Genomic DNA, 27,880 nt, shown 5'->3' with positions numbered 1-27,880 from the left:
CCCCCACCGCGCCGTATCTTTCCGCCCTGGCTCTGAAAGCGTTAACCCCGGACCCCAGCCCCACTCCCCCGCTCCCGCCCAAGGTTCCTAAAAAAGAAAGGTGCAAAGTTTGGTCCAGATAGGGAATGAATGATCAAAGTGAAGCCGATACTTCCTGTTGCCGGGACACTATATATAACGTGATGAGTGCACGGGCTGCAGAGACGCACCGGAGCGCTCACCCCGCAGCCGCCGCCTCCGAGCGCCTGAGGTTTCCCGGGGACCATAATGAACAAGTTGCTGTGCTGCGCGCTCGTGGTAAGTCCCTGGTCCGGGGACGCGGGCACCGGTGTCCCGGGCGCCTGGGGAGGCTTCTCGCCTCCCGGTCTCCCGACCTCCCCAAGGATTGATGGGGAAAAAGTTCGATTTGCTTCCTCTCCCAGGAGAGATTTGGGGTCAGGTTGGAACAGGAGACCCCTTTCAAGCTGATTGTGCTTCTCCTAGGGTGTCCCTTTACACTGGAAAGTTCTTGCTGGGTTTTTGGAGAAGAGACGAGCTCTGGACCGTTTTTTATTTGAATGATTTTTATCCATTCTATTTATTTTCTTTCTTCATCTCAGATAGTTCATACCATCTTTGCTTAGTTAACCTGAGCATTATTATTATTATTATTATTATTATTATTATTATTATTATTATTATTATCATTAGCAATAAAGTGGTCTCTTAGAATCAAGATAAGTTGGGAGATGTCAGTCTTCTTAAAACTACTGTAATCAGAATAAAGTTTGGAAGCAGTGAATATGATATGATACATCATTAGGCTCATTCCCCACTTAAGCAAATGCTATGGGAAATTTTGAATAAGTGGCACCAGAGAAAATATCACACATGCACCCACATTCTTTACTGTGCAATTTAACATTTTACTAACTTTTTATTATCAAAATGGGATATTTCAGTTCTCAATTTCAATGTAATGTGGAAAATATTGGTGAGATGTTAATTAGGTTCTAAAATATATTTAAGTAATTGAAGTTCAGTACTAAATAGAGCTAAAAGTCATTTTACACATACAATTTGGAAAAGAAGGAATCTCTGTAACTTTTAGCTTCTTTTTTTGTTTTTAATTTGGATTTTGACCAATCAAATTAATAAGATTTGTATGTAGATTATTCTACGTTTATTATTATTTATTATTATTTATATTTATTCATTTATTATTATTCTACATTATTATTATTATATATTATTCTTATTTCCTTTATGTCACTAGAGTGTGGAATGCATTAAGACATGAATCAGACAGTCATGAAAGGATAGGAAAATCCATATTTAAGCCACATACGTGTTTTGGAAGTTGTTGCAGTAACTGCATGAATATCAATGTCCAACCCACAAAGAGTGAATGGAAGGCTAGGAAGTCTTCCAATTAGTTCCTGGGATACACCAACATAAATAAGTAAATAAATAGCAAAGTCACTAAAGAAAAAGTAGATTAACAGGAGTCCACACTTAAGCATGCTAATCTTATGTACCACTACATATAATACCTATATGTGTATGTGTGTATGTATATATGTATATTATATAAAATAACTCCACCAATATGGATAGTATGGAGAACTTTGTAAAAAGTGAAGCTTTATTAAAACAGGACACATATAGAGAATTGCACAAATCATAAGTGTCTGAGTTTCTCAAAGTGAACACTTGTGAGCCAGCACACAGATCAAGCAACACCACATTACCAGCACCCTAGAAGCTTCCTGGGCTTTCTCCCTGTCACCACTACGACTGTGGCTAGAGGAATCAATATTCTGACTTCTAATGCCAGAGATGAGTTTTGCTTATATTGAACTTTATATAAATGAACTTTATGTACTTTTTTGTATCTGTTTGCTTTCACTTAAGGTTCTACTGTGAGATCGTCTCCAGTGTTGGATGTACAAAAAAAAGCTCATCCATTTTCACTGCTGTGTAGTATTCCATTGTGTGGCTACACCACAATTGACTTAATCATTCTAGTTTTTGGCTAGTATAAATAATTCTGCTATTAAAATGGATACCCTTTTATTCTTCCTAGCCTTTTATATGCTGTCAAAGATTTAATTCATAATAAACATATTATCAGTAACTTTTAAATTTTAGCATTTCCATTAAATAATATATATACTTAATAATAAGTGTTTCAAAATAATAAGTAGACAAATGTTTTGATATCTGGTCTGTATATGGATGAAGATATATATTTAGATAATACAGCATCTACTAATGGTCGATGATACAGCATTATCAAAAGAGAAACATTTTATTGTCTTGAACACAGTAAATACTTTAAATAGGAATGATTTCCCTTTCCCTTTCTGTAGTTTCTGAGATTGACTTTATTTTATAAATAATTGAAAAAAGATACTTTGTACTTACACATGAAGAGTCCAAATGCCCTTTTGTAAACACTAAGATGTAGTTCTAAGAACTGGAAGCATTACAGCTATTTAGTCCTTTGTACCAGGCATGCCACTAGGCACTAGGGACAGAATGGAAAACATGGACACGATTTCTGTCCCCATGGACCACATAGCCTAATGGGAAAAGCAGATATTGGATGTACAATAAGAATAACAAAAGGAGAAACACCAGGTGACTTGGGAACATAAAAGATCCTGCCTTCCAGGACCTCATAACCACTGTGCAGTGCAGTGGTTATGAGTTTGGTTATTGTGGATCAGAATCCAAATACCAGTACCACTGCTTACTTGATAAAAGATTGTGTGGCAAGTTACATCTCTTGAGTTTTAGTTTTCTATAAAATAGAGATAATAATATGCACACATGCAAGATAACCACATAAAGTTCCTCTTCCATATTAACACTAGCTTCTAGCCTTATGCTCAGATAACTGTAGGATGCTCTAGACCCAAGTGAATTATGTAAACAAAGTGCTGACAAAGCTCATGGCAGGGAGAGATGGCCACCAACTATTACCTTGAAGGAGCAATAGAATGTTTCACTGTTGGAGATAAAATCAAGGGATCCTGAATCTAAGAAGTGGAAGAAGGTAAAATTGTGAGGCAAAGTACAATTCTAGATTCTTTTTGTGAGAGCAGAGGCTATGCCTGTAAGCAAGCACTGAGGGGGTGTGGTCATTAGGACTAATGCCATAGTCATGGGCTTTCTGGAATGCTCACTGATATAGCTAATTAGAGACCTACTCTGCGAGATGAGGTGGTCACATCACCAAGTCATTTCTTTCATGGTTGCTCAAGGAGCCTCCCTAGACTAGGAACATCCTGGTCTAGGACTAGATTTTAACTGGTGGCTGAAACGTCCCAACATGGAGCTCTAGAACCATCCATTGGCCTTCTCAAAGCTAAGCTCTGAATTAATGTGAGACACTAGGGCTTGGGGTTGGGGGGCAGGGTGAAGCACTGGGGGGTAGTAAATGTTTTTTTCTCTGGACAACTGCCTGATGCGTCCGTCCTCCTTTTGTTGTTGTTTGTTTTGGTTTCCTTCTCTTCCCCCAGTGGTTGAGTATATCTGTCTAGTCTTTTTGTTTGTTTGTTTAAGAGAATGATAACTCTGAAGTTTGGGGGAGAATCTAACATATACTCAGTCCACAACAGTCCTGAACCTCTGTCCCTAGCAACCTTTCTGGCCTCGATCACCCATGAACCGTCAGCACAATTCTTAATTTCAATCTGGTCTTTAATTTTACTTCTTAGGTTAAAACCACAGTTGTCAAATTCCACTGGTCAGGGAAGAAGGCTTTCTGTGCCAGATGTTTTATCCACTTAGTTCTAGAAGGAGAGCTATGGCAGTGTCTATCAAAGGGGCTCTAAGCACACACTCAGATATTCTTGCTCTCCTATCCACTAACTTGCCGGCTGGGTTTTGCTCTAAGCAACTCTCAGCCCCCCTGCCTGCATGTTCCCTTTTTGTGAAAGCTTTCTGTGAAAATCATTATTTCCTTTTGCATCTCGTTGACCGGCAGTGTTTCCTTTAGCCTGAGTTTCTCCTTTGCAGCCCCCAAAAAGAGGACTGGAAAGTATATTTCAGAGAAAGAGTAATTTTATAAAAAATTATGTTTGCATTATTCAACGCCTTACCTAACGATGCTTGGCTACCCCTGATGCTGTTACTATGGACAGAGATGCCAACGTTATCTGTGTATTTGAGTGTCTTACCCTGTAGAGTAGCAGCTCTCCATCAGATCAGACTCCTTCCATGCACTTATTAAAAAAACCCTTTGTAACAACTCCCTTGCTTTCCTGAAATGAAATTTAGAGCTCCTATATTTTACCTACATACAGAATTTTTAAAAATCAATATACTGGCATAACTATACTATAAAGGAGAAATAAAAAGAAAGTAATTTATAATAAAATAAGCTTCACTGGAAGACTCAGTGAAGTAATGTTATATTAGCATCTTTACATAGAATTGCCAAGAACAGACTAGGAGGAACAAAGACGGGAGCACATGTGTCACATTGGGGTTCAAAACCATGATCAGTCCTGGCTTTGGTGCTGTGATTTTTTGAATGGAGAACAAATCTCACTAAAGTTTTAAACAAAACAAAGTACAACCCTCTATCAAATTTTCTGTTGTTAAATTCCTAGAAAATTCAATATGTATACAAATCATGCGAAAACCACTTTCTATGTATATACATACGTATACGTGTTTGTGTATATATATTTATATATATTTACATATGTGTATATATGTGCATGTATATGTGTGTGTGTGTGTGTGTGTATAAATATATAAAATGGAGTTCAAATCCAGGCTCATATAATGATAAATGGGTTTGTTTGTTTTTTTTTAACTTAGATCACTTATATCAGTCAATAGGACATCTGAAAGTATGTGGGACATGGGATTATTCTTGATCATTGGGGACATTTAGCAGCACATAGAAACTGTGACAACAGAAATCACCCACATATTTCCAGAACCTCTAGGAGATAGTACTACACCTGTGGTAAACAAAATATGAGCTCTTTGCAAACATAAATTATCCTCTGATTCACATTTATAGCCCCCAGGTCTGCACAGTGCCTGACACTAAATGTGGGTTTGCTGAGTCAAAGGAGCTATGGTGAGATTTGCTGGGGTGTTTGTATAACCTACCAGCAATTTCCATGGACATCCCAACAGAATGTAGCTTACTGTCGGAGATCTAACATTTTAATGTTAGCTTTGATCTCTTTCAAAATATAAATATAACACCCTACCCACCTGACCAGTATTTTAAATATTCTTTTGTCCATTTCTACAATGAAGATATATACCAATACCGTCGTGGAGGTCCATTCTTAAGAGGGCAACAAAAATGAACCAGATTTATATGTATACCCTTGCAGGTGCTACCTAACCTCAGCTGAATCTCCTTTTTGACCTTCCCATCAAGAGTTCATTCTTGGTTTGATAAATCTGATACATTCGTAAAATATCCCAATGGAGATGTCAGATAGGCATTTGGATTCAAAAAAGTTCAGAGCACAGGGGAAGCCTGGACTTGAGATAAGAAAATCTGGGTCATGAGCATAGAATGGGTTTTTTGTTTGTTTGTTTGTTTTTTCTGTTTGTTTGTTTGTAAGCCATAGGGAAGGATATTTCACAGGGCAAGAGAGGAAAGGAGGAAGCAGCTCCAGAGTACATTTCTGATATTGATAGTCAGGTAAACAAAATGCAAATATGAACAGTAATAGCAGCCATGTTTAGAAAAGAAAACAAAAATCAAAATAAAACTTAGCAACCCACAAGAGCAGGAACTAGTCAATCAGAAATCCTAGCAACATCTGTAAACTATCTATGCAAGAAGAAAGAGTGAGGTATAGCCAACTTGAAATACACACGGTATTTTTGTGTGACATGTAATTAGTTTTTGGAACTCACTACCACAGAATATTTATTTTGGGGTAACTAGCATAGAAAGTCTAAAAAAAGAATTCTTTTAGACAGTTGTAGGGATAAGAATAGTGTTACAACACATTAGGTAAGAAGCTGTGTGGTACCCACTCCCTTTCACATTTACCTGGCCTTGCTAAATGAACGTTCCAAAGGCCAGAACAGTCTACAGACAAAATAAAATGGTTTCTCTCAACTACAAGGTGACATAACTTTCCAGGTGCTTGGGTAGGTTTTTTTTTTCACCCTAATTTCTCAGAAGCACCTGAATCAGCCAGACCATAAATGGATAGAGGATGCAGGAGGAAATGAAAGGTCATTTCTGAAGGTCATACTTCTAAAAAAGTAGTGTGCTCCAAAAAGCCCTGATTTATTACTTTCTTATTGGGATTTTTAAAAAGTCAATCTCTTTAGTATTATAGTTTTAATACTGTGAAAACATTGTTTAATTTCCTTGAAGCATCTTCTTTAAAACTAAAAAGAGTAGCCTTAGGATTTTCACTACAATTTAGTCTGCACCTTGGAAGCATTTTCTATAAGAGCCTCTTAAATAATCAACTTTAAAGTAGGAAAATCTGTGCCAAGATGAATTTAGATTTAAAACAAGCTAGTAATTCATCTAAGCTTTGTGACCGCCTTTAGTAAATTCAGTTTTCTTCTCTGGTCTTTGATCCCCAAATCTCCCTTGCCATGTAATGGTACTTTCTTGTTCAAAAAAATTATTTTACTCTTAGAAAATATGGCTATCAAGACCTTATTCTTTAGAAAACCCCCCTCCACCATCAGTTGGCATCACCACCAACACCAACACCAACAAAAGTAATTTAGGAATTCACTTGTGGGGTGTAATGACAGTAAGAGCTCTACAACAGCAGACAAGAAGCAAGGGATCTTATTTCTCAGTTTTGCCTTAGATTCTGAGGTCCAGTCAGTGACTTCACTTCTCTGAGTCTTACTTTGTTCATCTCTAAAATAGGGGTGTTGGACCAGGTGATGTGTGGAAGGTCTGCTTTGCTTTTAAGCCTTTGTCATTAAAAAATGAATCAAAAATTTTTTACTATATACCTGCTAATATTCCAGACATACAAAGATCAAATGGACTAGGTTATCTATGAAAAAAGTATACCAAAGAAATTTTTTTAAAAAATCTATTTTGTTGCAATTGTCAAAGTTTCTTCTGCCCAACTGGTTTCATTTATAAGAAATTCTGTTTAAATCAATGAGATCACAAGAGGAAGCAGCTTTTGAAATGTCACCTGCTTTTAAGCAGCAAGACTAGATCTGGGCTTTAGGATCACAGATTATTCTTTTAAACCCAAAACTATTTTTTCATTCTGAAACAAGTCCTTCTTGTCTTCAGCTAGCATAGAAGCCATTAATGTGTGTATTTTCATATCCCATAGAGTTAGAAGCCAGGTCCAAGACATTCCCTCAGGACTTACTAAAGCGGTATAATTATGGTCACCAGCAATCTCCTTAGACTCCTTTTGAGCAGAGTTTTCAATTTGTATTCACAAGGAAGTACTTGACAACTGCATACTGCTCTTTGGAATAAGTGTCAAACGTTCAGGTGAAATAAGCATGATAATGGGTGGGTTGGCAAGACCATTAAACACTGCACTGGAACTCTACATGAGCTGTTAGACACATCCCTCTGCTCCCACACTGTTTCCTGTCTCTTCTAACATCCAGTAAAAAGGAAAGAAATCAACTAGATCGTGCTAAAATGAAGGTCAACTAGAAAGCATGAGCGATGGTTACTGCACAATGATGTAGTCGTTAGTGCTGTTTGTAAACATTTTCCATTCTCCTCCCTTTCAGAAACATGGTAAGATGGTAGCTCTTGGTTTTCTCTGGGGAGGAAGGGGGTAGGGGTGTGAACAGTTCTGGCAATGACTTGTGAGTGTAAATGATAGAAGTCACTTCCACATGAGACCACTAATTGCCTGTATATGACCCCCAACATTTTTTTCTCTTTCCCTCTTTCACAGCAAACCAACCATGTTCCAGATATTAATTTCTATATCATCCTAGGTCCTGGACAGACGGCAATGCTAACCACCTTCATTTTCACAAAAATCCTCTCATGTGGAGATTGGTATCTATTTTACAGGCAAGAAAACTGAGGTTCAGAGAAGTTAAGTAATTTTCCCTAAGGTGACCTGGCTGAGAAGTTTTTTCTGTCCTGTAGGAGCTTACATCTAGCAGCTGAGTCCAGTGAAAAATACCCATAAGGCAGAGCAAAGCTTCTGGGTTCCTTCAACCAGAGTTCTCTTCTCTGCTGGGGTTAAGGATGTCCTGGGATGCGGCTCAGAGTCATATCCTTGGTCAAAGTGATTGCAATGTATTTTTTCAGCTCCTCCTTCAGCTGGAGGGGGTCACCATGTTTTTGTCTTTGTTTTTTCTGTTGAAATTAAATGTCCTGGCCTCCTTACTGGACTTGAATTCTAAGTCCAGACCCATTAGGGTATACAGCATGAGGCAAACGCTTTATATTTTAGCTCCTTATTAGAAAAGTGCAATCCTAGGGAAGCAAGAGAGGGTGAAAGAAGAGTAAGCAAAAAAGGAAGGAAGGCAACTTCAAGGGGGTGCATCACTGAGAAGCCGCTGCTTAGTATAAAGTGCAACTGATTGCTCAGTCTCACAAGACCATCTTCCAGAGAGGCTGTGTGAACTACTGCATTCCAGGACAGAAGACAGAGAAGAATTTATTCACAGGGATAAATGATAGATAGATAGATAGATAGATAACAGATAGATAGGGGATGGGATGGCATGGATGGATGGATGGACGGATAGACAAAATATAGATCTTACTGAATTTCACATTGTGTCATAGGTGATCATTTATATGCCTATCTCTTTAGTAATACTGCAGGTTCCCAGGGGGAATAGTCAATTGTTAAAGGCTTAGGTTCAGACAAGATTGGATTTGAATCCCAGCTCAGATGTGTACTAGCTGTGTGACTTTTGACAAGTCACTCAAGTTCTCTGAGACTGTTTCTTCATCTGTAAAATGGTGTTAATACTATCACCCCAGAGGTGGTTGGAGGGGATGGATGACAATAGCATGTGAAGAAAGGGCTCAGTATAGAGCCTATTATGTAATGATGTTACAATATACTATGTTATTATTATTCAGCATATCACCCAGGGCTTCCAGTATGATGTTTTGCATGTTGTAGGCACAAGATAAATGTCTACATGTTTAAATCACATCCTGTTTTAGTCCATTTCCATTTCTAGTTTCTATTCCATTTCATAACCACCATGGCTGTTTTTTTCTAACTTTCTCTCACCAGCTGCCCTTGAACCATATATTGATTGGACTTCAATCTAGATCATTAGCAACCAGATTGACTCATAGGATGATGTGAGCAATGTATTATCTTTGAGGAAAGGTAGATATAAAATGGAATTTAAAAACTGATGTTCAAAAATATCAACATACTAAAATGTATTGCCCATTCTGAGCTCAAAATGTCAGGGACTGTAGCTGGAAAACTGAACTAGTGATATCACCCTTGTGCTTGTCAAGTGGGCCTGAATGGACATAATTATAAGGAAAATTGCAACCAGCCCTGTTGTTGATTTGAAATTTTCAGAATTGATGCTATATCTCAAATCTGGTGATTAATACAAGTCCAAGAGAAGAAATATTAAGATCTGAGATCCAAAACGTGGGAGATTTCTACACATCTCCCTCGGGAAGTTTGAAGTGTTTACCTGCATCACAAGTTCTTTTGTCTTAGAGATTCTCTCATTTATTTGTTAATCTATCAAATGTTAATTATCTGTAAAACTCCTCTGAAGCAGCACCAGCCTCATAAGCAAATCTGTTCTGACAATTCTGGTTGATTCCAAACATAAACAAGGTACTGCTAATTAATTTTAAAAGCCTCCAAACAACTAAAGGAAACTTCTTGAAGGGAACTGAAAAAAACGCATTTAAAGTTAAGTTTTACCCGGAGACAGTTCTTCAGCCCCAAGGGAAGCAAAAGAGTGTAAAGTTTGGCCCAGTGATTCATCTAATAAATCATAATTGCTTGTGTTTCCTTTCTCCTGTTTACCTAGCAAAAGCTGTTGGCAGCAAATCAGTTCCTAGTAGATGAACAGATTTAATGCATTTGCTCTACATCCTTACCTAGAGACCTAATCCTGGTTATTGTGGAAATTATTAAGCAGTGGTAGACCCTCAGGTGGGGAACTGGCAGCAGGAGATAAACCTCTCAAATGAGCTACCTGCTTTTTTACACATTTACCTTTAAAATAGAAGCTAAATACAAATGGAACAGTACATGCAAAATGCCAAGCAAAATGAAAGATGCTTAAAAAAAATCTTCCTTTAAGCAAATTCTGTCATCACTATGATTTTACGGATGAGAAAGCTGCAGATTTTGTCCTTGTCCTTGAAAATTTATCCTTTACATGGAGGCTACTTATCTGTGTCTGTAGAATCACCAGTAATCCTAATTACACATAGTAGGTACTCAATATCTATTGAATTGAATAAAATTAAAATAAATATATTGAATACTTGCTATGTATAAGACACCATGCTAAGCATTTAAGGTGTATGGAAACAAATCCTTTTCTATCTGAGTCCTCTAAGCAAATCTGTGGAACTGCCTTGAAATATTTTACTTAGACCAAGCAAGTGATACAAGTTGGGAAGATACTGAAACTGATTTTAAAAACAAGTCAGAGATGCTTTTTCTGGAGATGATTAAGAATAGGATAGATAATTGACTTATGGCATATTTTAGGTGTGTTACTCCCTACTGAACAAGAAACTTCAAAATGTCTCCTAAAATGAGTCTGATTCAAAATGTCCCCCATTTCCCACCTCCTATGTAATTAGCATATGTAATAATGACTCATTCTTGTCTGGAATCTTATTCTTTACCAAGTTTGTGTCCCTTTACTAATTTTAAAACAATTGTATAGGGATAGATAAAATAAGGATTATTCTCATTTTAGAGGTAAGGTAACGGCCAAGGGTTATTAAGCTGGTGGTCGAACTGAGCTTGGAACCCTGGGATGCAGGTTTCCAGCTAAAAGTGCTCCTGTAAATTCACATCAATCTAATGGATCTAAAAGCTGTACGCTTTTTAGATATTATTATACATTATCCATTTAGCATTCTTCTTGAAACTTTCTGTGATATCCCTACTTTTTTCCCCCTCTTTTTCATCCCATCTTGCAAATGTTTGTAGGTTCCAAAGGTTAACATTTTAATCTTTTTTTGCTTATGTACAATATCCTTGGGTAATGCCATCCTATTCTCTGTTTCTAGAGCCATTTATGTGTTCATAACCCTGAAATCTGTGTCTTTAGCTGCGTTTCTATCCTGAATACCCAATACACATAGTTAAGTGTCTACTCGACATCATCACTTGAGTCTCATAGTTGGAAGATCCAAAACTAAGTTCATTGTCTTCCTCCATAACTGTTTCCTCCTGCTGTTGGTAATTAAGGGCAACACCACATATCTAGTAGTCAGAATTCATGGGCATGTTCTCTATTTGCTCTTTCTAGTACCTCCCTCCCCATGCAATCAGCTAATATATCATACCTATCCCTTCCTCTCCTCCTTACCACTGTCTAATTTCAGCTTCTCCTCATTTCTGGCCTGTTTCTCTATTGAGCCTTTGCTTTTTGTTTGTTTGTTTGTTTTTACATCTTTATTGGAGTATAATTGCTTTACAATGGTGTGCTAGTTTCTGCTTCATAACAAAGTGAATTAGTCACACTCACACATATGTTCCCATATCCCTTCCCCCTCATGTCTCCCTCCCTCCCACCCTCCCTATCCCACCCCTCTAGGTGGTCACAAAGCACCGAGCTGATCTCCCCGTGCTATGTGGCTGCTTCCCACTAGCTATCTATTTTACGTTTGAGCCTTTTCTTGATCCTCTTTTTCCTCTGTTTTACCTCCAATTGTTTTGCAGTGATTTATGAGTATTTTACATCAGCCTAGGCTTTTGGATGAATGTTCTAGCAAACAGGAACATTAACTTATTCAACCCCATTGCTTAGCAATAGTTCCAGAGCATAGTAATTGTTTCAATAAGTGTTCACTGAATGAATGAATAAATAAATTATTTAAGGAATGGAGGAAATAGGAAAGAAGTTACTACACTATAAGATTATAGAAAGTCAAGTAAACTAACCTTCATAGGAAAAGAGTTTTTTTTTTTTTTTAAATAAGCTTTATAGTTTATACTACAAGAGATCTTTAGGAAACTCACCACGATATATATCCTGAATGTTTCCTTTCTTGGCTAAGATGAACTGTAAAATACTATGGTTTCCAAACTGACCAGAAGTTTAGCTAACTCTGGATAGTCCTCAAATAGTTTTCTGTGGCAAAGATCATGACGAGGGATCACAAAAGGAACTCCCAAACCAAGTAGTTATTTCAAGCTTTGTGTGGGCTCCTTTTAATGAATTTTCCATAAACGGAAACCCACTGGGTCACTCATGGTGCTGTATACCAGAGAGAGTAAGCCCAGTGGTATGCGACTGGCTGCATTGCATCATGCAAAAATAAATTTGCTGGAGGAAGTGTGTTCTTGTATCCTTTAAGGAGAAGCATATACTGGTAGCCTGCTGTAGTGAACTCACTTGTCATATAAGAAATTTCCCTCTCAGTAACTTTGGACAAGAGCTAGTCTTAGCACAAAGAAAGAAAAATCATCAGTTCATCTAGACTTTGGGAAGGCTTTGCTTGATCTTCTCACTTTCGTGATCTCCTAACACTATGCTCTCGAATCTGAATGAAAAGTTAGCATTTTAGGGCTTATTTTGGACTATGCATGAAGGCTATAGCATAAGTTAGAGCATTCAGTAAATGTTAAAGTATATGGCCAAACAATAGTATTCTATGGCACATGCCCTGGGTTTTAATTCTGCCTCTACTAATTACTGTGACCTGGGAGGGTTGGTCATTCTAAGACTCATTTTGTAGCCTGTGGAGACTTAATGATAATGGTAAAACATCATAAAGTAGGTACCAACCAATGTGTTATAAAGATTAATTTTTAGTTCACCGCCTGGCACAGAGATTTAACGTGTGTTTGTTAGAATGGAATAGACAAAACAGAGTTCTACCTTCATATTGCCCATTTTTCTTTCCACTACCATATAACTCCTAAATATGGGGAATTTTGTTAGAAATTTTATGTTTGGGACTAAGAGTTATGTGATTAATTGAAAGATCAGTTAAAGCATTTAATAATAAAAATTACATACCTATATATTAAATATTTTATTTTGACTTAAAACATTTAAATAAACATTCATTTACCTGTATTTTGAGATACAGTCAAGGCCTTTCTTAGAATCTGTGTTGGCTACCTGGAGTCCCATGCTGTCTTTCTTACAAAACCCTTATCTAAAATGTATTGCCCATCCATTTCAGTTTTGGAACTTAAAGACATTTTTGAAATAAATTGATTATATAATCCTTCTGGATTTTTTCCCCATTTTGTTTTTGCAGTTGTCTCAGCTACCTCAAATTCTATGGTAGGGTTTTGTTGTTGTTGTTTTGTTTTTCCATGCCTCATCTTTATCAAGTCATCCCCCAAGCATTCAATTTACTTTCCATAGAAAAATAATTTTTTCACACCCATGTTTACTGGTTTACATAATATTTGAGTCTCCTAACTATAGTTACAACTACAGCATATACAGACACATACATACAATGAGCATCAACAGAGTCAGCAGCAAACATACAACTGACTTTTTTAAGAGAGCAAATAGGAGTTGGAATGCTAAAGGAGAAGGCATGGCTAAGAATTCAGTGTGCTGGGGCAGCCCTTGGTTTTACAGAGGGAATGGAAGGCATGGGTGAATCTGAAAACTGGAGGTTGATAAGAGAGTTCTGCAGTACAGGCACACCTTGGAGATATTGTGGGTTCGATTCCAGACCACCACAATCAAAGGAATATCACAATAAAGCACATCACATGAATCTTTACACTATACTGTAGCCTATTAAGTGTGCAATGACATTATGTCTACAAAACAATGTATATACCCTAATTAAAAAGTACTTTATTGTCAAAAAATGCTGTCATCTGAGCCTTCAGTAGGTCATAATCTTTTTGCAATAATAACATTAAAGATCACTGATCACAGGGAAGTCCCTGGCGGTCCAGTGGTTAAGACTCTGTGCCTGCACTGCAGGGGCACGAGTTCCATCCCTGGTTGGGGAACTACAATCTCACATGCCACGTGGCATGGCCAGGGGAAAAAGGAAAAGATCACTGATCACAGATTACCACAGCAAATAGAATGGTAATGAAGAAGTTTGAAACATTGCAAGCATTACCAAAATGTGACACAGAGACACAAAGCAAGCAAGTGCTGTTGGAAAAATGGCACCCATGGACGCTCAACACAGGGTTGCCACAAACGTTCAGTTGTAAAAAACACATATATTGTGCTGTGAAGCACAATAAATCAAAGCACAGCAAAGCAAAGTATTGTAAAAAGGGGTTTTACAAATAAAAGAGTGGAACAAGAAGTAGGAGGGGGGTTAGAGCAAAACATTTGTTTCCAAGTTCATTGGCTACTTAAACTCTGTCAATATTACAGTGATAGAAAGAAAAATGGTAGAGCCAGAAAATGCTTCAGAGAACAACTAATTCAGCCCACCCATCACCTTCACCCACTATCATCACCTGCTAATATTTGATAGATGAGGAAAGATGGTTGGGTTTGAAAGAGAACATTCTTTAACACAGTCCAACATGAAAGAAAAATGGAAGGTGAGGAGAGGGACAAAGCTACTATAGATGGAGCCTGAACTGTCCTTTCAAGAAAAGAGACATGGAGGGCTTCAGGAAGGATTCCTGGACTGGTGGGAAGCACTAGATTAGAGGACTTTTGGATTCCCTTCAAGGATTAGGGGTCTACACCAGACGATGGATGGATAGGGAATGGAGAGAGGAAGAAAGAAAAAATGGAGAGAAAATTCCATTTAATTTTTCTTTAAAAATCAAGCGTAACCCAAAACAGACTGGCCTCTTTTACAGACAGCACTTTATGCTTCTGCAGAGACACCTATGTACGTGTCCTAGCTTTTGCAGATATTCCTCAGTGGTTATGTTATGCACTTCACAGAAAATTTATTTTTGAACTCTTCTTAGACTTTAAATATTATCAGCTGGCAAAGGAGATAGAGCCAGTGTTAAGATGGCCTGTCCTCCTTTGGCTTCTTCTTCATTGCTTTTCTAGGAAAGGCAGAAGAAAGTGAGAGAGAGGACTGAGATGAAGAGCTTTATTAATTCTGCCCATCCTCTGTCCAGTAACTGGTTCCAGAAATTCGATGCAGGAATTGGGGCTAACCAGATAGGGAGACTCAGTATCCAATATTGGCCACACAGAGTTCTGTCTTTTTACCAAAGTGGAAAATTTTCAAATAAAACACAGAGGCCCAATGGAACTTGCTGAAAACAAGTCTGCAGTTCCTTACGGCTTTCTGATATTTAAAAAATATATACGATCATTCCACGCGGTAGCTGGGGAGAAATGACCTTCACCATTATAATTGCCCTCTAATCCTTAAGTCAACCTGATGTATTTATTTTTTCTCTGTGGATTCAGTTCACCTAAGCTTCCCTGTATTTTGAAGAGATGGCAACTAATTTCCTAAGCATGGTTTCAGGAAACCAACAGTGTCATGTCCAATTGCCTAGAAAAATACAAATTGCATCAGTATTCTTGGTCAGGTCTTGTATTTGTGTGGCTGCTTGTAGTGAGGAACACAAGCACTATCTGTGGGGTTGTCCCATCTCATCCTCATCACTTCTTGGCAAGAGAGAAAAGGGTCAGCTGATGAGTAAATGAGCCATGTTGGTGTGAGAAAGGCGGGGGGGGTGATGGGAAGTCAGGCAGGGGGAAGTCTCAGGACTGCTAGCCCTACCAGGATGGGGCTCACTCAGCAACAGCAAGCAAGACAAAGGCATCCCTATGGGCCTCTGAGCTGAGCTTCTTGAAAAAACAGAACCCTTAAAAGTGACTTTTCAGGAAACTGAAAGTGAACATCAAGAGAAAAAAAGCATTTTTCACTGCTTTCCTGTGTCTTTGCGAGTTGAATCAGGAAAACTTCATTCCCTAGTGTTGAATATTTTAGAAATATTTGAGCCAAGCCCACACAGGGGCCTTGAAAATTATAGCATAATATGATTCGAATGACCAAGAAGCAATAAAGTCAGTTCATCTTGCTTCATTTCCTTCAAAACATTGATCATTATTTGTAGTTATTTATTCCTTTCCTTCTATGTTCCCTGCCTCCTCACTAGACTGTGGGCAGTTTGAAGAACATCTTTGTTTTGTGCGCCACCATATGCTAAGATCTTCTACAATGCCTGGTACACAGTAGATGCTCAATAGATATGTGTTGAATGAACAGATTCCATCTGTTTCTGAAAAATCCAGACCAAACCAGAGCTTTCACTTGTTACTGGTCCACTTCTTTCTCCTAACGTTGACCCAGTTTATCTGAGCCAATAGAAAACCCCAGGGAAATTCAAGAACATACTTTTCCCCAAAACCCTCGGGTCAGGAGAGCATCCTGAAAATACCACCGAAGCAGTGCTGTTTTTGCACTGTATTCTATTTTTTGTTGTTTAGGAGTCCCTTACATCACAGGACTCTGAAAATTGCTCTCAGTTAAAAAGTCCATGGCCCTAGGTGAGATATTTTATTCTTTCAATCCGGTTTATCAGCTCATATTAGGTCCAGACATCCCTGACCCTTGTCATGTCCCAATAAGAAGCGAATAGAATTACTTATTAAAATGCCCAAATGCTTATGAAAAAGGCCTTTCTTTACCTTTGTTATTCCTCTTTCAAAAGGGAGTGCTGTTTCCCTAGCTTGGCACACTTTTTCCAGGTCAATGGGTTTCTGTGAGATTTCCTGAGTTCTGCAAAGAAGAGAGTTTGGAAAAAATTATTGTGTTTGGCCTGCCACCTTCCCAAAGCCTGAGAACAGTCAGTGTTGATCCCTGTACCAGAAACAAACAATAAAACCCAAACAAACCACCCCTACGCACAAACAACACTTTTTCTTCTAATTAGTGTGAAGAACTACTTCAGTGTTCCCTTGAAGACCTTCTGAGCTCTAGACTACAAGATAGAATGCCCATGTGCAGCTGCCTTCCCAAGCAGCACTCTTGTCTGCAAAACCTTCTTTCTCCTATGTACACAGCTCTTTGGCCATTATGGACGGAAACTTCTGAAACCCTGCCTGCTCCCTGAAGTTTTTCCCAATTAACCTTAAGAGAGGTGGTCATTTAATTTTCTAGACATCATTCACCTATGAGATTCAAGACTGTACCATATGATGTTATGGAGGAAATATGTCTTAAAATTCTAGGAATTTTCCAGTAGATTACCAGCTGACAGAGACAAAGATCATATCTTTTTTCTTTTTTTTTTTTTTTTGGCGGCATTGGATCTTCGTTGTGGTGTGCGGGCTTCTCATCACAGTGGCTTCTCTTGTTGTGGAGCACAGGCTCTAGGCCCGCAGGCTTCAGTAGTTGGGGCGCGTGGGCTCAGTAGCTGTGGCTCGCGGGCTCTAGAGCACAGGCTCAGTAGTTGTGGCACACGGGTTTAATTTCTCCGTGGCATGTGGGATCTTCCCGGACCAGGGATCGAACCCATGTTCCCTGCGTTGGCAGGCGGATTCTTAACCACTGTGCCTCCAGGGAAGTCCCAAGATCATATCTTACTCACCAGCATATTTCTGGCATATTTCTGGTAGGCGTGCAGTACATATCTGTTGCATGAGTGAATGAATGATCAGAATGACAGTAATCACCAACTGTTTACTTTACCATATGTTTGGAATCATTACATCTTAGAACAGGAAAACTAAAAGAAAAATATCATCTTGTCCTAAATATGCTACTGTGACCACCCCATTTAAAGTTTGTCATCTCTCCACCTTCCCCTCCATATTTCCAATCTTTTTACTTGATCATTTTTTACAACACTTATTTTCTAATGTATAATTTACGTGTAATTTGTTATTTATTTTCTTACTCCCCCAGTTGGATGGTAAACCCCATAAGACAGAGTTTATTGACAATTTTATTCACTACTGTATCCCAATTGCCCAGAACAGAGCCTGGAACATAACTATCATCAAGTGAATAAATTATATTTATGGAGTATGGGCTCCACACATGGGAATCACAGCAGTAGATTTTTCAATCCCCAGCCCCAACTTCACATCTGTGGAATCAGAATGTTTAGGGATATAAATCTCAGGAATCTACATGTTACCAAGGTGTCTAGGTGATTCTGGTATAGCTCTTCTGAGAAACTCTAGTTCACCCAACTCACTAATCTAGCGATAATCCTGAAGCCCAGGGAGGTAAAGTGTCCCTCGGGGCACATGGGTTATTTAGCGGTGCATCTAAGTGTAATCATTTCTATTCTGATGAGCTTTTCCACTCCAGCCATCTATGAGCTAGATTTACTTAATATGTTTTGCTGCTATTGCCATCTTGGTCTTTGAGATTAAGCTACTTAGAGGCAAGAATTATGGCTTCTGAACTCACTCTCTGTGGTTGTAGCTCCGTAGGCAGGAGGGGCACGAGGCTTCAGGTATTAAAGGACTCTTTGAAGTTAATGATGCTTTTGCACAGAAGAACCACCCCATTTCCATGCTAACATGCCACGATTTCCCTTTCTTCTTCCAGTTCCTGGACATCTCCATGAAATGGACCACCCAGGAAACCTTTCCTCCAAAGTACCTTCATTATGACCCCGAAACCTCTCGTCAGCTGATGTGTGATAAATGTCCTCCTGGCACCTCCCTAAAACAGCACTGCACAGCAAGGCGGAAGACCCTGTGTGCCCCTTGTCCTGACCACTACTACACAGACAGCTGGCACACCAGCGACGAGTGTCTGTACTGCAGCCCAGTGTGCAAGGAACTGCAGTACGTCAAGCAGGAGTGCAGTCGCACCCATAACCGCGTGTGCGAATGCGAGGAGGGGCGCTACCTGGAGCTGGAGTTCTGCCTGAAACATAAGAGCTGTCCCTCTGGATTTGGAGTGCTACACGCTGGTATGCATCCGCTTCCAACATGCGGCCAAATTCATTAGCATCACACGAAGTCAGGCAGTAGGGAAAGGTTAAGGGAACACGTTTGTCCTGGTGACATTACAGGACAGCAAATTGCAAAGGTAATGGAACCTGCTAGGTATGCACGATGTCTCTGGATGGCTGCCAAAGAACCATTCCTCAGAGGAACACTTTGCCACTAAGGGGCAATTTAGTTACAAATCTCAAATGCAGCAAATCACTCCCTAATGAGATGCATGATTGATTGCTCTTTCTTAAAGGGACACACTCCTAGTTGCACCGTTTATAGCTGAGCTATACCTCTGTGTTTCACTTCAGCGTGGAGAGCTTCAAACTGCAGTGCTTTCTGACAAACATCAAAACTGTTAACTGATACCAAGAGAGTAATTATGCTGATATTAATGAGGCTCTGGCGTGCTAACAATGAGTAGTTATAATTGATTATGTAAGAAATGAGAATGGCTAGGGGAAATGCAGTTCATTATGAAAAATGAAGCTAGTTCTTCCTTTGGCATGGCAGTTGAGTGTCTGGGAGGATAAAGATGGTAGCAGCATCTCTTCAATGAGCTTATCCGTTATCTTAGACAAAGCAGATTGTCAAGCCAAGAGTAAGTACTTGTCTACAAACAAAGTACCTTCTCTTTTTGCATTTTGAAGAGCATAGGTTAAGGCCAGTGTGCACTGAACTTTTTAAAGTTGCAACCCACTTTTTTTTTTTTTTTTTTTGCTACATTCACGAAGCTTCGGTATAGTCTGCATGCTCTCCTGGCCTGGGAAAATTAAAGAGTATTCACTTACTTTTCTGGAGGAAGCAGTAATCGGTATAGATTCCAATTACACAGTCTGAAGCAGTGTTTCTCAACCTCAGCTCTACTAACGTTTGGGGGCTGGATAATTCTTTTTGTGGGCAGCTGTCTGGTACATTGTAGAGTGTTTAGCAGTATCCCTGGTCTTTAGCCACCAGATGCTAATAGCACTCTTCCCCCAGTTGTGACAACCAAAAATGTCCCAGACATTGCCAAATGTCCCCTGGATGGCAAAATCACCCCTGGTTGACAGTCATTGGTTTTGAGGATGCTAATTATTCATAACTATCTTGACTTTCAGAAGTTGTAATATAGTCTAAATTATTATAAACATTTTAGGTTTAAAGGCCGACAAAGGAAACATATTCAAAAATTGAACTACTAAATTTCCTAAGTTGTGAATTTTATAAAATTAATCACAGAAGGTGCAAATTGCATGACAGTTCCTTAAAATGCCTCTAGTATGAGTATCTGAGGAAGAAATTGGTGACACTTCTTAGCTTTTATTGGATGATACTTCGGGACTGAAAAGCTAAGCCAAGATGTAGAGGGGGAAGCCAATCCAACAGAAACAGATCCATTTAATTCAATTCAGTAATTTATATATGTAGGAAAATTAATTAAGCAGGGGCTATGCAGCTTGGAAACTAGAAAGTTTTGAAAAATAATGGAAGTAGTAAGGATTTTTCTCACATACGCATGAAAATTTGTTTGTAGAACGAAGTAAGCAGGCAGCCAGAAGACTCAGTACAAAGGTACACATTTATTCATTTACTTACTGCTCCTTCCCTAGAAACCTACAAAGGAGTTCCTCATGGAAAATACAAGGTTTCCAGTCCAAAGACAAGGCAAGATTCTGTAGTGTTATTCTAAAAAGTATTTAATAATCATTCTTTGTTGTTGTTGTTTTGAAGCCAGATTGTCTTTTCCTCTCCATATTTTACACTGACCCTTGAAAACATGGGTTTGAACTACGCAGGTCCACTTGTATGCACATTTTTTTTCAATAGTAAATACTACAGTACGATATGATCACAGTTGCTTGAATCTGTGAATGCAGAACCCCGCTACAGAGGGCTGACTATAAAGTTATAATGGGATTTTCGACTATGCAGACTGTTGGTGCCCCTAACCCACCATTGTTCAAGGATCAACGGTACTTCATCCTGTTAGTCCTGTAATTCTTATGTAATTGCTTATGGCTAGCATGGTGAATTTTCTACTGAAAAGCAAAACTCCTCTTGCCATTCTATTTCACATTTTGCTTGCCAGATTGTACTTTGTATGTTTCTGTTGATATTAATAAGGCAAAATCATTTACTTAGATGGATACATCTTTTTATAAGAAGTTCTATCAATCATAAAAGAGGGGGAGTCGTTTTCAGAAAGGTCATTACATAAAGCCTCCAAATACATTAAGAAACTTTCCTTCTATAATTCTTGGATTCCTCTTGGTAAAGAACTTTAAAGGCTAAATTACCTGAAAGAATGTCTTGTACCTATGACTTCCTCATTGGGACACATGAGAACACTCAAGCCATCAACATGTATGTGAAGAATGACAAGATTCTTCTTTGTGCAGTTGGCAAAGGGAGACTTGGATCCAGATGTCCAAGACCATTTATCCCCAGAATATTAGCAATGAAAGAATACCATGGAATCTCTGTCCAAATACCTTTCCTTACGATATTGTAGAATTTGGTATCAAGTTGGATCCCATTTAAGGAGAGGAGTGTAGCAAGAAAGTACTTAAAAAAACAGACCTCTTTGTAAGGTGGTTCCTAAGATGATGTCACTGCAACCCTGGAAATGGCATTTAACATGGGAAGGTTTCATGCATGGTTCCCCCTTCTCTTTTTTTTCTGCCAACCGTCTGTCGCTTTTATTCGTCAATGCATTATCAATCCCTTTAGAAAAGAAAGAAGCCAGAGTTGAAATTAAAACCGATCCATTGTACTCTTTTTTTCTGGTTTTGGTAAAGGATACAATGAGATGGAAGGTTGAAAATTTTAATAAATGAAATTTATTAACTTTCTGTAGCTTTCATTTGTCCCTTTAGTATTTGGTATCTTGCATCAGCCAGAATTGGCCTGTAAAAGCTACATTTGAATACTAAAGTCTAAATCTGTTCAACTAGCTTACACTAGATGGAGGTATTTTCATATGCAAGTACACTGTAATGTATGATCTACCCAGGCATAGAGTCAAGGGTTTGAAGATATTTCTTTTTAATAGCATCATTAGTTGTTGACTGGTTCAAGTTTTCCTGCCAGTGATTTCTCCAAATTTATCAAGTATCTTTCCACTATGAAATAAAATGCCCTTACAGTCACCCTTCCCTGAATTTTAATGACTGTGCTCTTTTCAGACTCAACAATTTAAGCAAATGGGATATCATCTTCCATTTACTACGTAATTGTCGGCTTACGCTTTTGAGTCTACGGTCAACTTTATTGCCACCTTCAAAAGTTTATTATAACGTTGTAAATTTTTACTTCTCAAGGTTAGCATACTTATGAGTTGCTTCACAATTAGGATTCAGGAAAGAAGGAACTTCAGTAGGAACTGATTGGAATTTAACGATGCAGCATTCCATGGGTACTGATTTCAATGAATGATATTACAGCAGTTACACGGCAGTTATCTTCATGATTTCCCAGGAATAATTGTGTGGAGAATATGGTTGACAAAAAGATCTTACTGACAGTTTAGCACAGGCAGGACTAATTGAACATCATACCCTTCTTTTCTTTCCTACCCAATTTTGTGCTTGTAGGTAACAACAAAACACATTTGTGTTTGTATTACAAGTAGGGGAGACTGCCTAAGGGGCTGACTGTAGAAGTTTTGTTCTGTCTAATGAAGTGAAAAATGAAAATACCTCAAGTTTTGTGCAATATAATAGTAGCAGTAAAAACCAAGTGAAAAGTCTTATCCAAACTCTGTTAAGATGGTATCTGCGGCAAAAGTATTTGAGAAGAATGTGCTAAACGGCTTGGTATTTTCTGTAGGAACCCCGGAGCAAAATACAGTTTGCAAAAGATGTCCAGATGGGTTCTTCTCCAATGAGACGTCATCTAAAGCACCCTGTAGAAAGCACACCAATTGCAGTGCATTTGGGCTCCTTCTAACTCAGAAAGGAAATGCAACGCATGACAATATATGTTCTGGAAGCAGTGAATCGACTCACAAATGTGGAATAGGTAATTATGTTTCAAAATATCAGTCTTTGTATCACTTCTGAGTTGAATACAAGACCCTCCAGCCCTTCTCAGTCAAACTTATATTTTCCCTTTCTTGAATTTTAACCAACCAAGACTATTCCCTGTGCATCATCGCTAAAGCCACAACTCAAAATCTTTCAAAAAGTCCCCATCTTCTCACAATCATGCTCCAAACCCTGACTTTCACACTTGAATCAAATGTTACCCACGGAGAATGGGGTGGTGTAAAGATTTTGTTTAAGGCTCGATGATCAGAGTCCAAATTGCAGAATTTTTTAAGCTCTACATTTTTATCACTTTTAAGAATATCTGTATTATTAGCCAAAGTATAAACTGGCAACAAAGAAGCATAGTGACATACATAGATGACAAATTAGAAAATGCAATACTGGCTTTGTTACCTATGGTATTACTGCATCTGTTGCATGGAAGTTCTAAGTTCCTGTACTTGTCTTAAACTCTTTATTCAGGAAAGGTCAGTAGCTCCAAGCTCAAGTTACCTGAACGTACCTCATGTTGGTGATGGCACTAATCAGGTTGCTGTCCTCACCTTGTCACTCCTACCACCACACTAACCTCAGACCTCCTACCAAGGACTCATCACACCAAGGAGGATCGACCTTTTGGCATTTAATCAGCTTGATCTCCCCAAACATCTTTTTGTGCGACACAGAAGTATATAAAACATAGGAATGTGGGTTGGGAGATTGAAGATTCAAAGCCAGTTCCAACATTCTTTCACTGTGTTGTAAAAATCTTAGATAAGTCATTCAGCTTTTCTGCTTTCTTATTAAATAAGGGAACGAGGGAAGGGATAGTAAGAAGGGTGACCTCTAACATTCTCTTTAATTCATTTATACTCTTATTTCTATCATTCTTTGAGCACTTACTATATGCCAGACACTTCTGCTATATGGGCTTTAATCTTTATAAAAATACTATAAAGTTCAAGTTAACGTATGAACTTGAATGGCAAAGTCAGGATTCAGAACCAGACCTAATGAATTCAGAAACAAACTATTAATCCCTGGGATATACCAACCCTACCCAGACACTCAGGCCATTGCACTTCTTTTCTAAATGACATGTTTTTGTGTTTGATTATTTTCCCACTTAATGTACGCTTATACATCTGTATCCATCCTTGTTCCCAAAGGTAAACTATGTGTCTGTGTGTGTGCAGAAAATAATACACTATTTCAGATTACTTTTCAAGCTCCCTTAAAGACAGTGATTTGACATTGATCTTGAAGTAACCTGTAGACACCAGCTAAACCTTTAACAAAATATTTAAGTTACATTAAAATATGTTAATGTATATATTAACATATATATACACATTATGCTATATATATATAGAATTTTTGCTGTAATTTATTTATAGCAATAATACATTCTTATTAGACATTTGTTAAACTCTCCCCCCAACAAAATGCTCTAAAAGAACATTAGAAAGGACATAAACCCAGTTGGATTGGTGATCTGCCACTAAGACCAGGCAACAGAAGATTGATTTTATTCAAACTTCTCATTTTAGCATGCAATATCCTGGAAAACTCAACTGTGTTGGTTTTTAGTATTACTATTATTATTATTATTTTAGGCCCTTAGACATCCAAGGATCCAATTACTGAGTAAATCTCCTTGGTTTTCCCACCTTCCTTTAGACATGACCCTGTGTGAGGAGGCATTCTTTAGGTTTGCTGTTCCTACAAAGCTTACCCCGAACTGGCTCAGTGTCCTGGTAGACAACCTGCCTGGCACCAAAGTGAACGCAGAGAGCATAGAGAGAATAAAACGACGACACGGCTCACGAGAACAGACTTTCCAGCTGCTGAAGTTATGGAAGCATCAAAACAAAGACCAAGATATGGTCAAGAAGATCATCCAAGGTATGGTAACCTGAAATAAACAACTCGATCAGAAATCAGAACACCTGTTTGTCATACAACAGGAACAAGACTATGTACCTGTTTAGTTGTGTGGATGATGTTTCCCTTTGGGAATTATTGTTGGACTGAAAACATATTCATCAAGTGATAGTGGATACGCTATTCCTAGAGCAGTCATGTGAGGCTTTATTCTCACCTCCTTTACTCCCCAATTTCTTTTTCAAGTGTCTCTCTAAAGGGAGAGATAATACATTTCAAATGCGGGACTAGACCTCAGGAAATCTGACTCTGGATCCCCTTAGCAGTTTTAGGAGCATCCCTTCTGGCCTATCTAGAAGTTCTTTGACCACTTTAGATCTCACTTTGCATTTCTACCAAGAAACTATGTTGTATTTACGTGGTAATTCTCTCCAGAGAGCCTCTAAGTGTCTTACAGGTATCCTCTCATTAGTCCTCACAACACAGCTTATTTTATTTTATTTTTATTTTTAAAAATTTATTTACTTATTTATCTATTTTATACATATTAGTGTATACATGTCAATCTCAATCTCCAAATTCATCCCACCACCACCCGCCACTTTCCCCCCTTGGTATCCATACGTTTGTTCTCTGGATCTGAACACAGCCTATTTTAAGATTACCATTTTAATAGCATTTGTTGTGAGGATTAATGAGATAAGGTCTGTAAAGTGTTTGAGCTTCTTGGAGGATCTCCTTTAGAAACTCTGTGTGTGTGTGTGTGTGTGTGTGTGTGTGCGTGTGTGTAAAAGGAAGTAAGTTTCATCCAGTGTGGACTATAAGCTTTAGGATACACAGTAGAAAAAGTTCTGACTTTAATTAGCATTGGGAGGACATGGCAGAAAAAATGAGGGGGCGTTTCCATAATGCAGGCAGTGTCCAGGAGAAATCCATTCTGCTCTTCACATGTAGTTAAATGACTGAGAGTCCTACACAACCTTAAAGCCTCAAACATCTGAAACGGAGGCAACAGATTTTAGGCGACTAACAGCTTTAATAGTTGAATGGTTTCACTTGTGCAAAGAGTAAACTTGTCTTCTGTTTTTGGCAAACAAAATGTATTCTTTGAAAGTATAATCAGCCCTGAAGCAAAAAGAGAGGGAAGGAGAGAATCAGAGACTGTTAGAATTGGAAGGGACCGAATTTCCTATTTTATAAATGAGGACATTTCAGCCCAGAAAGATGAACAGACTTGCCTTCGGGCCCACAGGTAATAAATGACTCATGTCATCAATAGAAACGTTATTTACTCCCTCTTATGTTTATGTCCTAGCTCATTACTGAAATATTCTCCAGGCCATGTGTATCCTACTGTTCTCTGGCCTCATATCATTGGGTTTTCATGGCTCCTCCTTTGTGCAGATGATCTCCTGGTGCTATTTATTAAAGACCGTTTGAAGGACCTAATTCTTCAAATAGCACATATATTGGGTATCAGTTAATGAAAGTCTGTATTATAAAATAGCTAACTTTGTGTTTTTCCTAAAAGGTTACACTTTTAATTTCTCCAAATTTTCTTAGAAAACGGTGTGTCTGTAGTTTCCCACTGTTATTTTCCAAATTTGGGCTTTTCACAGAGCTGTGTTGGATGCCTAGAATATAGGAAGCATATTATCCTCGTGAAGCACAAAATAATATTTAACTCAATTCTCAGAAATAACTAGCATTACTTAAGCCCTCCCAAAAGGAAAGGAGGAGGTTATCCTTAAAGTTATGAAATTCTGGGGAACCTCCTTTTGCCTCAGGGAAGTTTTACGGTGGCTTTAGGTGGATTACGTGAATGTCTCTGGGCTTTTGCTTTATGCAGATATCGAACTCTGTGAAAAGAGCGTGCAGAAGCACATTGGGCACATGAATCTCACCTTCGAGCAGCTTCTAAGGCTGATGGAAAGCTTGCCGGGGAAGAAAGTGACGACAGAAGACATTGAGAAAACAATGAAGACGTGCAAATCAAGTGATCAAATCCTGAAGCTTCTCAGCCTCTGGAGAATAAGAAATGATGACCAAGACACCCGCAAGGGCCTGATGCATGCCCTAAAGCACTTGAAGACATACCACTTCCCCAAAACTGTCACTCAGAGTCTGAAGAAGACCATCAGGTTCCTTCACAGCTTCACCATGTACAGATTATATCAGAAGCTATTTTTAGAAATGATAGGGAACCAGGTCCAATCATTAAAGATAAGCTGCTTATAACTGGAAATGGTCATTGAGCTGTTTCCTCACCATGGACCAGATCCAATAAATGAGGAAACTGTTTCTCAGGCGCCTGAGGAGGGTACAATGATTTCTTTCTCATCACCAAGGACTAGATTTGGCCACAGGGCCTGAAAAGAAACTATGGTGTGGAGAAAGAACTCACATCTCCCCCCAGAGTTTAATAAACCCCAAATAATTTACCCAACTAACAGATCTGGTCCAATATCTACTGACTACATTTTTTCTTGTTACTGCTTGCAGTAATTCAACTGGAAATAAGAAACTATACTCCATTGTGCCTTACTAAACATGGGAATGTCTAACTTAAATAGCTTTGAGAATTCAGCTGTACTAGAGGCTTTTATTAGAAAGCCATTTTTTTCTGTAAAAGTTACTAATATCTGTAACACTATTATAGTATTTGCTATTTATATTCATTCAGATATAAGGTTTGTACATATTACCATCCTGAAGGGAAACTGTGTAAGACTTAATTTTAGAAAGAAAAATATATATATTCTGTTTATTATTATGACAGATGAAAGAGATAAAATATATTTTTTAACAGAATATTTGTAACATTTCCTAATAGGTACTGCCATTCTTCCTGTGTAGAGTATTTTTGTAATATACTTTTACCTGTGTAAACTGAATTATCATTTTATAGAAAATGCATTATTTAGTCAATTGTTTAATGTTGGAAAGTGTATGAAATATAAATTATCTGAATATTAGAT

At 38.3% G+C, this 27,880-nt stretch overlaps 1 protein-coding gene across 2 annotated transcripts; it reads left to right on the top strand.

The window, feature by feature from the left end:
- Positions 1–216: 216 nt before the first annotated feature.
- Positions 217–27,880, top strand: TNFRSF11B (TNF receptor superfamily member 11b). 2 transcript variants are annotated; one of them, XM_081258836.1, is made up of 5 exons: positions 217–297; positions 18,614–18,983; positions 22,819–23,010; positions 24,699–24,923; positions 26,752–27,880. In XM_081258836.1, the coding sequence occupies exons 1-5, from the start codon at positions 268–270 to the stop codon at positions 27,138–27,140; spliced, it is 1,206 nt and encodes a 401-aa protein (XP_081114962.1). In that variant the 5' UTR covers positions 217–267; the 3' UTR covers positions 27,141–27,880. The 2 variants fall into 2 exon arrangements, with proteins under 2 accessions (XP_081114962.1, XP_081114961.1); XM_081258835.1 differs by lacking the exon at positions 217–297 and having other exon boundaries at positions 18,512–18,983.

Source organism: Mesoplodon bidens (assembly GCF_964165515.1).
Source record: "Mesoplodon bidens genome assembly, chromosome: 16".
Lineage (NCBI taxonomy): Eukaryota > Metazoa > Chordata > Mammalia > Artiodactyla > Ziphiidae > Mesoplodon > Mesoplodon bidens.
This window is presented reverse-complemented; position numbering and strand designations above follow the sequence as displayed.